This window comes from Peromyscus leucopus, chromosome 13, assembly GCF_004664715.2.
Source record: "Peromyscus leucopus breed LL Stock chromosome 13, UCI_PerLeu_2.1, whole genome shotgun sequence".
NCBI lineage: Eukaryota > Metazoa > Chordata > Mammalia > Rodentia > Cricetidae > Peromyscus > Peromyscus leucopus.
Window position 1 is genome coordinate 2,000,063 of NC_051074.1, and position 15,217 is coordinate 2,015,279.

A 15,217-nucleotide genomic window follows, 5' to 3' on the forward strand; every position below is an offset into this window, starting at 1 on the left:
TTCTTAGAGACCTTGGGGGTCACTGCTAGGATCTAGGAATCTCTGTCATAAAAGTTTAAATACCTTAAATGCCATATTCAACAAATCTCTGACAGTTTGAGGACCATTATCTATTAAGTATACCTAAGCTAAACAAATAAATAAAGTTGTTTTTTTTTCTGTACTTGGTTACATTAGTACCTAGCATGACTATAAATATAGTTCTGGACATTTCAAGGCTTAATTATCTTTTTTTTTTTTTTTTTTTTTTTTTTTTTGGTTTTTCGAGACAGGTTTTCTGTGTAGCTTTGCGCCTTTCTGAGCTCACTTAGTAGCCCAGGCTGGCTCGAACTCACAGAGATCCACCTGGCTCTGCCTTCCGAGTGCTGGATTAAAGGCGTGCGCCACCAACGCCCGGCAAGGCTTAATTATCTTTAACAGTTTATAATAAAAATGACTGTTTCTGAATTGAAGCTCTTTTAGTATCAAGTCTTTTAACTTATGAACATAGTCCACAGAGAGACTGATCCTTACATAGTGTACTATTATCGAATATAACAGTTTTTTTGTATGACTCAGTTTACCAAAATAGTTACAGCTTAACAATACTAGCAAAAACAAGGTGGTTAGACATAAATTTTAAAATCAGTCCATTAGCCTGAAAAGACATTCTCTAAGTCAGTGATTCCAAGTTCTTTGTCAGAGTGCTTAGGTCACCATCTTATTGCATCAGAAGATAGGAATACCTCATTCTTTGGCATTTAGTGTGGTCCGGATTTTTAGCCTGTATTTACCTACCTGAAATTGTTACAGTCATTTACCAAGAGAATTGGTATGAGGGCCCATGGCTAGCTTGCAGAAAATAACCCAGAAAAAGACAGAAAGACCCCCTGACCTGGATCGCCATTCATGATTGTAGGTCATTTTGAATTGGTGCTTTCAGTTACATGTGGTGGGGGTCATCCTATCCGACTCATACAGCCCTATCAGTTAAACACATCCCTATAAAATCACAAGGTTGGTTTTCCATATAAGAGATTATTTTTATCCCCTCACTATTTAAAATTTTAAATTGTTTTCAAATTTATAAGTTCAACATCACTAGTTGTTAAAGTACAGAAAATCAACCTTGATTAACATGGAAACTCAGTTTTTCTCACACCCCCACAAGTTGGCCTAACACCCGTTCTGGGCAATGGTTATAATTATCTTAACAGATTGACATACATCTTTTCAAGTCTTTTTCTATGCACAACATATGTAAGATATATGTAGTCATCTTTAAGAATATAACTTATTTTGTACATTTGTAGGAACACATGAATAAATACTAAAGATTTATAAGGGATTTTTAAAATAAAAGAACTTTTTGCAAGATGTTTTGAAATATGAAAGTTTTTAAAAGATTTTTATTTTCATGAGAAAAATATTATATTGAGATACATATTATATACTATGCTTCAGAATCCAGTAGTCCTGAAATAACTTCCTCTGTGTGTGTGTGTGTGTGTGTGTGTGTGTGAAAGATGAAGTTTCATGTATGTACATGTGTATGTATATATATGTGTCCAGGTTCATGTCTGTGCATGTTTTGTATGTGTGCAAGTTCGTGTGTGTTAAAGTTCCTATTTATGCATGTATGTGTGTAGGTGTATATGTATGCATTGGGAGTACAGGTACACGTGTATGTATGTATGTGTGTGGAGGTCAGAGGACAACCTCAGTTGTAGTTCCTCAAATGCCATCCACCTTTTTAAAAATTAAAACAAAATGTACTTGATTGTATGTGTGTGTGTGTGTGTGTGTGTGTGTGTGTGTGTGTGTGTGTATGTGTGTGTGTACGTGATGTTGTTAGGTCTTAGGCTGTCCAAATATCAAGGAATGAGCTCAAGATGAACTATAGGATTTCTGGCAGTTAGATAAAAACCAGTATTCCTCAGGAGCTTTTAAAACCAGTTCCCATCTGCAAAAGAACTCATTTCTCTTACCTCTGGGTTATTTGAAAAAGAAATCATTGTTTAACTTTTTTCAAATAAATAGAAATAGTTGATTTCCTCCCTCTCCAACTCTTACAATATCAGTCCCTGAGTTACTTAGTGTGTTAACAGTTTGATGTACCTTTTTTCTTTCTTCTCTTTTACTAGTGTCTGGGTGTGGTAGTTTGAGTGAGAATGGGTCTCATAGGTGTGTGTGTGTGTGTGTGTGTGTGTGTGTGTGTGTGTATGTGAAATGGGATCATGTATTTTGTTTGTTTGTTTGTTTGTTTGTTTGTTTGTTTTGAGACAAGGTTTCTCTATGTAGCTTTGGAGCCTGTCCTGGAACTCACTTTGTAGACCAGGCTGGCCTCGAACTCACAGAATTCTGCCTGCCTTTGCCTCCCAAGTGTTGGGACTAAAGGTGTGTGCCACCACTGCCTGGCTTCTTGTTTGTTTGTTTGTTTTTTAGAGATAAAAATATCACAGTGTAGCCCAGGCTGGCCCCAAATTTTCAATCCTACTCCAACTTTCAAGTTCTGAGATTATAGACATCAGCTGCTGTGCCTGGCTGCTATGCATTTTTATGAAAATATCAGCATGAGCTAATTTAAGCTGGTTTCAACAACCAAGCAAATTAATTGAGTCTTATCACTAGAAATTCTAGAAGTGAGAGGCTCTGGTGTTAGTTTAGCTTAGCAACTCAGAAAAGATTTTTTTTTTAATTTTTAAAAATTATTTATTCTTATTTTATGTGCATTGATGTTTTGCCTGCATGTATGTCTGTGTGAGGGTGTTAGATCTTGGAGTCAAAGGCAGTTGAGCGCTGGGAATTGAACCCGGGTCCTCTGAAAGAGCTGTCAATGCTCTTAACCACTGAGCCATCTCTCCAGCTCCCCCCTTCTAAATTTATTTTATTTTAAATTATGTGTGTATACATGGGTTTGTGCATGTGAGTGCAAGTGCCTGGGGAGGCCAGAGGGAGTGTTGGATCCCTCTGGAACTGTAGCTACAGGTGGTTGTGAGCTGCCTGACATCGGTGCTAGGAACTGAACTTGGGTCCTCTGCAAGAACAATACGGCATTTTTTTTTTTTTTTTTTTCCGAGACAGGGTTTCTCTGTGTAGCTTTGCGCCTTTCCCAGAACAAACTTGGTAGCTCAGGCTGGCCTTGAACTCACAGAGATCCGCCTGGATCTGTCTCCTGAGTGCTGGGATTAAAGACATGCGCCACCACTGCCTGGCGAATACTGGCATTTAATTGCTGAGCCATCTTTCTAGCCCCAGAAATTACTTTTGTTTCTCTTTGTTTCACTTTCTTTTGAGACAGAGTTTTGTTATTGGCCTAGGCTGGCTTCAAGCTCATGATTCTGCTGTCTTGACTTTTTGAGATGCTCGGCTTACAGGGATGTGCCATCATGCTCAGCTTGAGAACACCCCATCCCCTGTCTTAGATTTATTTATTTTAATTTTATGTGTATGGGTGTTTTGCCTGCAAAGATGTCTGTGCATTATGAGTGTGCAGTGCCTGAGAAGGCTAGAAGAGGGAGATGAATCCCCTGGAACTGGAATTACAGACAGTTGCTAGCTACCATGTAGGTGTTAGAAATCAAACCTGGATCCTCTGGAAGAGCAGCCAGTGCTCTTAAACGCTGAGCCATCTCTCCAGCCCTGCTTCAGAAAGTTCCTTAAGGTCTTTATTTCATCTTTTTTTTTTTTTTTCTCTCCCTTTGTGCCTAAAGCTGGTTCCTCTATGGTGGCAAGATGTTGGCCAACAGTGTTGAGGACAGCCTCTTGCAGACATAGAGGAATGTCTCTCCTCATCTGTCTGGTAATTTCAGGCTTCCCTCTGACTGGACTGCCTTGACCATGTGCTTGTTTGTTTTGCTGACCTGGGAATCAAACCCAGTCTTTATGAAAGCTAATCACTACCATGGAGTCATGTCCACCCACTCCCCAGCCCTCTTCCTCCTCCTTCCTCTTTCTTAGTTGAGACAGAATCACACTACGCAGCCAAAGTAGATCAGGCTGATGTTGAATTTGAGATCATCTGTGTAAGTGCTACCACGCATTTACTTGTAAGGCCAAGGTTACCTAATATGGCCAGTGAGAAATGAATATTGATCAGGCACAGGTTGGAGGGGTCACAGCAAGACTGAGGCTCTGACAAGTCTATTCAAGCAATCAGACTTTTTATACCCTTATCAGAGATAAAATATAATGGCAGTTGCCAGGATACAAATGTTGTTTTTAATCTAAGTTGTTCTGTCTACCAATAAAAACATGCAAGATCAGAGAAACCAAGAAGCAACCATCTGATCTTCCTTTTCAGCTGGAGACCAGCAAGAGAGCATCTCTCCATCAGTCCCAATCCAAAAAAGCACACAAATCTCTAAGTCCCTCCCTGCTCCTTCCTGTGCATCTCTCTATCACTCTTCCCAAGTCCTCCATACTCTCTATGGCTAATTCTTGTCAACTAGTTACTGGCTCTGCCCCCTTACCCAAGGTTAATTGTATTAACAAGTCTCAGGGTTTCACAGTGCAAATATCCCACAACATACAAGTACTTTTACAAGGTATACAAGATCAATGTCTAAGATCAATTGTCCTGTCAAATGTCTATAAGCTTCACTGACTTCTGTCTTAGTTTTTTAAAATTTATTTAAATTTATTATGTGCATTGGTGTGAAGGTGTCAGATCCCCTGGAGCTGGAGTTAGAGACAGTAGAGAGCTGCCATGTGGGGGCTGGGAATTGAACTTGAGTTCTCTTAACTGCTGAGCCCTCTCTCTAGCCCCTTAGCTAGAGTTTTATTGCTGTGAAGAGACGCCATGACCAAGGCAACTCTTATGAAGTAAAACATTTAATTGGGGTGGCTTGCTTATAGTTTTGGAGGTTCAGTCCATTATCATCATGGCAGAGAGCTTGGTGGTGTGCAGGCCAACGTGGTGCTGGAACTGAGAGTGCTACATCTTGCAGGCAAGAGGAAGTCAAATAACAGTCACACTGAGGGAAGCTTTAGCAAGAGACCTCAAAGCCTGCCCTCACAGTGACACTCCCTCTAACAAGGCAACACCTACTCCAACAAGGCCACACCTCCTAATAGTACCGCTCCCTTTGGGGCCATTTTCTTTCAAACTTCCACAACTTCTAAGGAACACAGAGAAACACAGAGGCAGCCTGTATGCTTCACTGCCTAAGGGGGTGCCTCAGTTTCTCAGGAACTGAAAGACACACAGTGCCCCAGGAGCCACAGACTCTAACCTGAAAAACCTATGACGTATGCCTCTCAAAGCAGCTTGACCCAGCCAGCTCCATGATTCCTTGCACTCTTGCTAGGCCTCCTGGGATTACAGGCATACATGACTGTATCTGGCTAGTCATGTGTGTTTTAACCTAATGCATAGATTGGCTCAGGTCTAGTGCGTGCTGGTCCCCCAAACGTATAATGCTTCCATACCATGTCCTTTACTGGAGATGGGGATGGGAAAATTACAGTAAGATCCCTTGTGTGTTCATTGATGGAGTAGGATGCAAAGGATGCTCAGATTCTTACTCCTTTATGAGAGAGAGAGAGAGAGAGAGAGAGAGAGAGAGAGAGAGAGAGAGAGAGAGAGAGAGCATGTGAGTGAGCACAGGATATATGTCACATGTCCTTAGTGCTCATCTTCAAATGGGGATATTAGGGGGAAATCCTTATCTTTAAAAAAATGCCTGTCATCTGTATTTTACATTTTTGCACAACAAGCATATTACTTGAACAACTTCTAAGAGAAAGGCTTTGTCTGTGAGGAAGAGGTGTCGGCAATCAGGAAGTACTGGCCAAGCCTCACAGAAGCTCTGAACTGTCTTTCTCTTGCCCTTGTTACAACATTGTGGCTGTTGTAATAACTGGGCTTTAAAATCACCAGGTCCAGTGGCTTGAATTTCCCCTGTAATAGTGTGGAGAAGTCATTTCAGCTTACTCCAGACACACACACATTTTTAGTCATCTCTAGATACCACGCAGTGGGTCCAGAGCCTGGAAAGGGCACAGAGGCCACATGTGTAGTCAGAGGGACACCTCTGTGCAGAAATGACGGCAGCTTGAGTTCCTCCACTCCCTCAGACGGAGGGTGCTGAGCTTTCTTTGAGGAAGTGGCCAGAGCAGAGCTGTCTCTGGCTTTCTCGGATGTCTTGACTCACATTGTGACTCTGGCTGCAGACACTGTGGCAGTTGACCTCAGATTTGATGGCTCAGGGAACTTGGTTCCAACTGTTAGGCACCAGCTGTTGTAAGTTCTTCCTTGGACTTGCTGCTGTTTCCAAAGTCTCTTCCTGGAAAACGCAACTCACTACTGGTTGGACTGGCAGAAAGGATCTGGTGGTGAGGTAAGGTGAAGGGCTCTCATGTCTGGCCAGGCACTGAAAGTCTTATTTTGATTTCTACTTGAAGCTGAGTCTCAGCTCTACAGAGTTGACCAGACCCTTCTGGAGTCATCTTACTGAAGTGAACTTGTATTTTAGTGTCATTTTGAGAGCTGTACTTACCAAAAGGATCGAAATACTCCAAGCTGAACAACCGAGGCACTCTGGTGTCAGTAGGAGAATCCATGCAGAGGAGAAGAGGTAGAAGGTCAAAGGACCATGTTCATGTTTCCTGTTAATATATCATATCCAGAGTAGAAATGCAGCCAGTTGGAGACCTTTTCTGCTTGTTGGGTGTTGTATTCGTAGCATCTAAAATAGCCAAAAGTGCAGGTGGTGGTGACTCATGCCTCTAATACCAGCACTTGGGAGGTAGAAGCAGGCAGATCTCTGAGTTGGAGATCGAGGTCAACCTGGTCTACAGAATGAGTTCCAGGATAGCTGGAGCCACACAGAGAAACCCTGTCTTGAAAAACCAAACCAAACCAAACCAAACCGCCAAAAGTACTCATATACGTGATAAGCAGGCCAGCAAGCTGGATAGATGAACCTTTGCATTTTTCAAGGGTCATGACTTATGGAAATTCTTTAAAAATTTTTAAAAACTAATTCTTATGTTATCTATCTATTGTGCGTGCGTGTGTGTGTGTGTGTGTGTGTGTGTTGTGTGTGTGTGTGTGTGTGTGTGTGTGTGTGTCAGTTCCCTCTTTCTATCATGTGGATCTGGCTGTCAGGCTTGGTAGAAAACACCTTACTTCTGAGCCATCTTCCCATCTCTTTTTTGCCATTTTGTTTCGTTTATTTCAGACAGGGTCTCATGAAGCCCAGGTTGGCCTTGAACATACTGTGTAGCTAAGGCTGACCTTAAACTTCCAATCCTCCTGCCTCTACCTCCAGAGTCCTGGGATTACAGACATGGCTATCCTGTATGGTTTGATGTGTTGTTGGGGATTGAACCCATGATGCCTAGCACATGATAGGCAAGCACTTTGCTAACCAAGCTACATGCCAGCCCTTCTACAGGAATAATCTTTTCTGACCCTCTTAGGAAGATTAGGTCTCTCCTCTAAAGTATTGAACACTTGAGTTGAGGCAATCACTACAGTGACATTTCCCCTTATTCACCTCCCAGCCCCCCACTGCCTTCCCTGGAAGACTGTATAGTTGGGAAAATTTGTGCTTTATTTGTTTATTTGATTTTTATTTATTTTGAGACAGGGCATATGTAGCCCTGGCTGGCCTGGAACTCACAATGAAAATCAAGCCAGCCTAGAATTCACAGAGACCTGCCTCTGCCCACTCTCCCTCTCTTGACCCTGACGGCTGGGGTTCTAGGTGTGTACTGTCATATCTGGCTTGTGTCTCGTTTTCAAATTTACTGTAGGCACCATTGTCATCAAGGCGAAGTCTCCCCAGGGGTGAGATTACAAGAGTCACCACCATGCCTGGCAGTTTTACTTGGGTTCCTGACTGAGCCATCTCCCCAGACCCCTAAGGTCTTAGGTGTGTTTTAGACGTAAGTATTATAGGAAAGGATGACAGCCCATTAAAGCAGTGAGCCTCTAGAATAATGCGCCTGGTGAGCAGTTCAGAGACTGATCACAGACCCAAATTCTGATCAGAAACAGTGGAGAAAAAGGAAGGTGGTGTTTGTGAGAAAAGGCGGGTGCCTGGGCAGCCGTTTGCCAGGAAATGTCATTTTTCTGTCCTTTGAGGTCAGCACATATTCCTAAGGAGGCCTGTGACTAAACTCGGACCTCATGTCACCTCTGTGAGCTTAGAAAACACTGGCTCCTGCCCTCTCCTCTTGCACTCAATGAGAAGGCAGAAGCTTCACAGTGGGTGATTTTTCTTCTTTCTTTAGAAACCTGGTTTCACTGTACACGTTAGACTGACCCTGAACTCTCCTCAGTCCTCCTGCCTCAGCTTTCTGAGTGCTGTGATTACCCCTAGAGTTATTTTCAAAATACCAAAGAAGCCCTGTGTGGTAGTATATACCTGGATCCCCAGCTCTCCAGAGCAGTGGTAGGAGGATCATGATGCAAGTTCAAGGCTAGCCTGGGCTGTACAGCAAACCCTGTCTCGATAGATAGATAGATAGATAGATAGATAGATAGATAGATAGATAGATAGAGATAGACAGACAGACAGAAAGAACGAAGGAACAAACGAAAGAGACAAAGCAAGACAAAGACCAAAGAAGAAAAGTCTGTAGAACAAGAAAGATATAACTTAAAAGGAGGAGGGCATGTTGGCTATGGAAGAAGAGAAGACTCTAGGAACCATTCTAGAAGGACCCATTCTCTTCATTGGCCTTCTGCCAATAGATTTGAGCAAGGAAAATCACTTCTACCCTATTTCCTCTGCACATGGGTTTTCCCTTACTGGTGATGAGTTGGATACTGGTCCTGACCTTGGTGGCAGCCACTGCCCAACTGATCTTAAATACTCAACAAAAAAAGGCCCTCCCCTCCTCAGAGTTCACAGTCTTCCCCCTTCAGGAGTCCCCATGTGTGGGTTCCAGGAGGAATATGTTTATTTATTTATTTTGTGTAGTTGTGCATGGATGTGCCATAGTACACATGTGGAGGTCAAAGGACAACTTTGAAGAGTCAGTTCTCTCCTTTCACCATGTGGGTCCTGGGAATTGAACACAGGTCTTCCTGGCTTTAATGGCAAGCTCCCTTACCCACTGAGCCCTCTTGGCTATCTGGGTTCTGGGAAGGCTAGCAGACCACGGCAAGCCACTCTAGAAATAGATGGAAGCTGCGTTAGTGTACTTGAACTTCTGCACAAATTGGTGCTAGCATCAACACCCACATATCCTTTGAGCCTGCTCTCCTTGTCTTGCAGATGACTACCTTCTTCTTATCTCTTCATGTGGTTATTTCTCTCAATGGGGGCACTCCTGGAATCAATTTGCATGTCCTAGTTACCTCTTCTAGAAAGAACTGGACCAGGCATAGGAGGTGCCCATCAGACAACAAATCTCTTTACATCATTGTCCTCTCTCTTTCCTGACAGAGGGATGGGAATTCCACTGGTCTCAGTCTCTCCAGCCTTTTGGGAAGACCAAGTGATAGGATGTGAGGATTGCCCTTCGTATCCGTTAAATGTCAGTCACCAGTGGCTTGGGGCACCAGGTTTGGAGCACAGAGAGTGGGTCCTAGAGTTGGATCGCCCCTATAAATTCCAAAGTCACTGTCAGGACTTAATTATCCTCAGCCTGCATTCCTTCCTCCCTCCTTCTCTCCCTTCCTTTTCTTTTCTGAAAAAAAATTCGGGAAATGGCAGTGTTGACTTCATAGGTTATTGTGTGGATTGGGGATCCCAGCATTTCCTGAAGCTGCCTCACAGCAAGCAGTCACTGGGGTGTCATCTGCCTAGTCTTTAACTTGGATTTTATCTGGAGTTGGTGTCTGCTGGGGACTGGCTGTCTGCTCAGAGGTCAGAGGAGCGGGGAATGCTCTCAGCTCCATGCCCAGAGCCCATGAGGAGACCAAGGCAGTGGTTACCCTCTGTGGAAGAGCCTGTGTTATCTGCTCCAGTTTCCCTGGCAACCCCCCATTTTGTTTTTTGAGACAGAATTTTGTGAACCTAGGTTACCTCCCAACTGCTGTACAGCTGAGGACAAACATAAGATCTTCCTGTCTCCATCTCCCAGCAGAACACGGACTTTTTTTTTCTTCAGAAGAGTGGCTGGTCCTGATTCTGTCAGGGAATTTGTAGATGTAAGAATTCACTGAAGTCTTTTGGCTCCAAAGTCTTATTTCTTTGTGCTGAAAGGAAACAGGTGTTCCTTATTTTAAAATTTCAGAAAAAGGACAAAGCCCTAAGAGCTGCCCCTGAATAGGTCAGCAGATGAAGCAGATTATTTGAGCCTCATTGCTAGAGCTCTTGATATGCAAATGTGCCTCCGAGAAGAAGGGAGAGTCTCTGGTTGTGTGATCCTAAAGAAATTGCTAATCTTCCTGGGGTCTCATAATAAGCGATAAAACCTTCCTTCCTTTATTCCGAAGATTTCTAACTCTAGTCACCCAAAGCGTTCTAAGCCACTTACTCTGGTGGTGGTGTCCACAGAGCCCCACCCACCCCTTGGCCGGGTTGCCGGTCTGCAGGTGAATGGAGGCGTCTCATCTGGGCTCCACCTCAGACATGTACTGCTCTTAATTTTACTCATGCCTGTCTCCTTCTTGCTTACAAAATGGCTTTAGCCCTGGGCTGTCGGCTCATTCATTATCCTCTGAAATTGAGGTGTGGCTCTCCCTCAGCCCGGGCTGTCTTGCTTTGCTTGGAATCTGCATCGCTCTCCCTGCCCTGCTGGAGCTCCGCCCTGCTTCACTCTGGATACAACCCTTGAAAGGCTCGATTTAAGTCCCATTCCTCAGGAAGACTTCTCTGACTACAGCTAACCAGGGCAGTTGCTTTGCTTTCTGCACAACTTCCCACACTGCCCCTGGCTTTCTTACTGATTTAGTAAGTAAGTAAAGCTATACATGAGGTCTTTGGTGCCTCATTATTTGATTAAACTGGAATCCACATCATCCACTGAACAATACGTTTTTGTGGGCCAGTGACTGTTTCACCATCTGTCCCCACTGTTCAGGATTAGGTATTGTCTCTGTCAGTTCTCAGGAAAGGCTGATTGAGAACAGTGACAAAACAGTGTGTCGTGTTGATTCATGTGCTAAACACATCAGACAAATGAAGAAACCTCTTGGTCCCCAGTTGGTCTCACCAACAGTAGTTCCCAGAAGCTATTTTGGATTAGGGGTGGGGGATGGGCAACTCAGCCTTGATGGCAGCTGCAACTGCATTTATTTGAGGGGGTGGGGGCAGTTTTTAGTATTTTCATTCTACAGAGTGCACAGTGACAGGGCTTGGAGTCCTGGAACACAGTTGGCTAAAGCCCCGATCATGGCTGACTGCATGGCATAAAAGGAACGGAGCAGGTTTGTGCCAGACATGAGATACCTCAAGCAGGTACTGCTGAGTACCATGGAGGAAACCAGCAGGGATGGCTGAGATTCTGGGTAAAATGAAGGGTGGCAAGCAGGATCAAATGCCAGAGAATGTAGCTTATCAATGGGTACCCCTGGCCATGGTGAGCCCAGGTATGTATGTATGTGTGTATGTGTGTATGCCTGTGTGAGCGTGTGTGTGTGTGTGTGTGTGTGTGTGTGTGTGTGTGTGAGATCGTGTGTGTGTGTGTGTGTGTGTGTGTGTGTGTGTGAGTGTGTGTGTGTGAGTGTGTGTGTGTGTGTGTGTGTGTGTGTGTGTGTGTGTGTGTGTGTGTGTGTGTGTGTGCATATGTATTGTTGGGAGGCTCTAGCTAACAGGAAGGTCTTGACCACTGTCTATTCGGCCAGCACTAGCCTCCTTGTGTCTGGAACCCAGAGACTGATTGCAGGGTATAAGAGAGAGAGCTTGGTCAGACAGAGCAGGCTCTGTGCTAGACAGACGGAGTTCTGTTCAGATTAGCAGGGACTGGACTGGGACAGTGAGATCACATGAGAGGTTCTGGGGTAGAGGAGGGACTGATGTTGTGGGCCCAGCTCAGAGTTGGTCCTTAAAGATGTGAGTGAGTAGTTCTCAACCTTCCTAATGCTTTGGCCCTTTAACACAGTACCTTATGTTGTGGCCAATCCTAAAATGATTTCATTTCTACTTCATAACTGTAATTTTGCTACTGTTATGAATCGTAATGCAAAATCTATGTTTTCCGATGGTCTTCGGCGACCTTTGTGAAAGGATTGTTTGACCCCCAAAGGGGTTGTGACCCACAGAATGAGAACCTCTGCTCTAGACCCTACACCTCCTTTGTCTCTTCCTTCATTGTTCCCTCCAGGGTCTCATAAATTCCAGTTTTGCCTCAGACTTCCTATGTAGGCAAAGATGATCTTAAACTGAATTTTCCTGTCCAGGGTGGGATTACAGGCATGTGTACCTACCACACATGCTTTAGTCAGTGGTGGGGTCAAACCCATGACTGTGTGCATGGAGCGTAAGCACTCTGTTTACCATGTTGCATCCCCAGCCCCAGGCCTCTATCTCACAGGTTCTGCCATCTCCCAATAGGGCCGTCCTGGGGACTAAAGTTTCAGCACATGGGCTTCTGGGGGATTCTCAAGCCTTTAGCTTTCTTAAGCTTCATTTTCTCATTTGTAAAAAGTGTATAATAAAACCACTTTGTGAGACATGAAACACACGCAGGGAAACTGAGGAGAATGCTATGAGAATAGTTGGCTTCCTAGAAAGCACTCAGGGCCACCCATGACTGTAGTCCATCACTGTTAGTCTCCTCCTCATATCTTAGGGACCTAAAGGAGGGAAGGCTCTCAGCTAATGACTTGTTCACCTTCCTCACAGCTCTGACCTTAACTCCTTAGACCTTTGCGTGCACTATCTTAACACACGCTTAGCAGAAAGTCATTCTGCTTTATGGTCTTGATGTTAAAGGACACACATGCGTTAGCTTTGCTTTTGACCCATTTCAATACTCAGGATACATCTTCCAGCCTTCTGTCCATGACTTACACAGATACCTCTTCCCAAAGTAAAGGAAGACCTACATGATTTCTCTAGCTTCCTTGAGCTCCATCAATACTATCTAAAAGTCATCATCCCCTTGGAGAAAAGTACTGTCTAGTCCTTGTACCCGAACACAGACTGGAGCTGGAAAGCCCAAAAGGAGCTTCAGGCAGAGTCACCCATTTCTGTCTTTCTCTCTTCCAGGAGCCAAGCCAGCCCCCAAGACCATGAACTTGTCCTCTGAGCACTGCAACATATCTGACTGGCTGAGACTGGAGGCAACCGTGAAGGCCTCTGTGTACGCGGTGGCTTTCTCCATTGCCACATCCATCACCGTTGTCATTATTGCGATAGTGTCACAGAATCTGCAGCTGAGGAAAGAGGTCCGACTGGTCCTCCTTTGCCATCACCTGCTGTGTATCTCCTCCTACTGTGGCCTGGGGGTCGTCTTCCAAGGAATGCGAGCCTTGCTGGCCAACAGCCCCCTGCTGCTGTGCTGGCTGGTATTTGGGGCACAGCTAAGTGTGGGAGAAGGGATCCTCCTTACTCTGGCCTTGATGGCTCTCAACACTTACCTTGTCATTTGTTATCCCCTGAACTCCCCGTCCTTTGTAGATTCTGCCAAGTACAGGATTCTGGCTGGGTCCTGGACCACTGTTATACTCAAGAATGTTGGCTTATTCCTCATAGAGGGCACTAACCCTACCCCAGCCTCTGTTTTCCAGTCTGCCCCGCTCTGTCCTGTGATCTTGAATGGTACGCCTGCCAGAGTCATCGGCGTGTTTTCCCTTGTCCTTCCTTTATCTGTCATTCTTGTGAGTTACTATCTGATATACCGAGAAGGGAAGCAGGCTGGCCATTTTAACAGATCAAACATCAAGGCCAGGAGAACTGTCCTCGTTCATCTACTGCAGATCAGCTTACACGTGATACCCACCCTAATGTTTATAGGTTTGGGAAAGCAGTGCGGATCGTTTTTCTTTGCTTTAAATCTGGTGCTTTTTGGTGTCTTCGCATTTGCACAGTGTTTCAACCCTTTGGTCTATGGACTCTGCAACAGAGACCTGCAGAGAAGATTGTACCCTTGGCTTCGCTGTCAGAAGAAGCAGCAGGGAGCTGGCTTACACAAAACTTTAGTTCTTCAGAGTAACTCCAGACTTGATAGGTGTGTCAGCTAGGGCTGAGAACTCACCTTGTGTGCAACCCAAAACTGTTGCTTTGATTTGATTTTGAAAGTACTGAGACTTCTCTGCTGCATCTCGGTGAGGTCAGCTCGTGCTATAACTCGAAACCCAGATGAGCACTTGTTAGTTATTTAGCTGCGTTGTGTTCTTACCCTGCAAGGAAACGTCACGAAACACGACAGAATCCGCTTATAAGAGTTTATTAGAAATACAGGGGTAGAGAGTGCACAGGCCTGTGGGAGAGACACGTGCATGGAGAAGAGGAAGAGGAGAGAAGAGAGAACTGGGAATATGGCGCTCCGCTTTAAAAACCGGCTGGGGGCGTGGCCAGGTCACGTCACTACTCCACACATGTGCGTAGATCACATGGTCACGTAACACGCTTACGTAGCCATGTAACGTCACGGATTCTGGTCACGCGAGATGCCTTGGCCGGAACTTGCTAGGCGGAGATGTCCGGGTCTGCCGGGTATCCTGGCTACAAGAGACGCTTTGACCCGGAAATGGCTAGGCGGAAGTGTCCGCCTGGTAAATGGGACCGTGGGGGGCGTGTTGTAAACCCTTCAGCACTTCCGATGGCCTGCTGTGCTGTGCCTGAGTGTGATAGCTGAAAGGGCCAAATAAGTCACATGATAATGAAGTCACTGGAGAGGCCGGAGGAAAGAGAAGTCAGGGACCCCAGTGATTGGTGTCAAGTCAAGGTAGGCCAGGCAGCTGTATGCCCTGGGCACTCACAGCTTACCAACTTTGTCAGGAGAAAGATCAACAAGATGGTTTTACCTCCACCTGTGTTCTATTCGACACATACTCTCCTGTAATTGGTGGAACCTAACTGGTCACTGAGACCCAAAAGCAAAGGAGTCTGGGAAATGTAGTTCTTAGTTTTACTGATTTGGCAGTATGGGAAGTTACCTCACAACGGGGAGGGAGTGAGGACTGAATGAGCCAACCTGGGGATCTTCTCTTACTACACTTAGTTTTATTTATAGATTATAATAATAACAGAAACAAAAGACACTATTGGGCATTATGTTCCTCACACTATATAGGATTTTTACACTATGTCAAATCCTCACAACTAACTGGGTCTATGGAGGGTCCAGCCCCTCCATAGCCCTCTCATGGGTCCAGGAAGAATCTACGACC

The 15,217-nt window shown here is 44.8% G+C and overlaps 1 protein-coding gene across 1 annotated transcript; it reads left to right on the plus strand.

Annotated features, from left to right (window-relative positions):
* The first annotated feature begins 5,835 nt into the window (after nucleotides 1–5,835).
* Nucleotides 5,836–14,265, plus strand: LOC114697855 (olfactory receptor 11H7-like). Its single transcript, XM_028876189.2, has 2 exons — nucleotides 5,836–6,320; nucleotides 13,092–14,265. Exon 2 carries the CDS (start codon nucleotides 13,115–13,117, stop codon nucleotides 14,063–14,065), a length of 951 nt encoding a protein of 316 aa, XP_028732022.1. The 5' UTR covers nucleotides 5,836–6,320; nucleotides 13,092–13,114; the 3' UTR covers nucleotides 14,066–14,265.
* Nucleotides 14,266–15,217: the final 952 nt, after the last annotated feature.

Excerpts from the sequence above, each read along its gene's own strand:
- LOC114697855 (XM_028876189.2), top strand. The coding sequence starts at position 13,115 with ATGAACTTGTCCTCTGAGCACTGCAACATATCTGACTGGCTGAGACTG.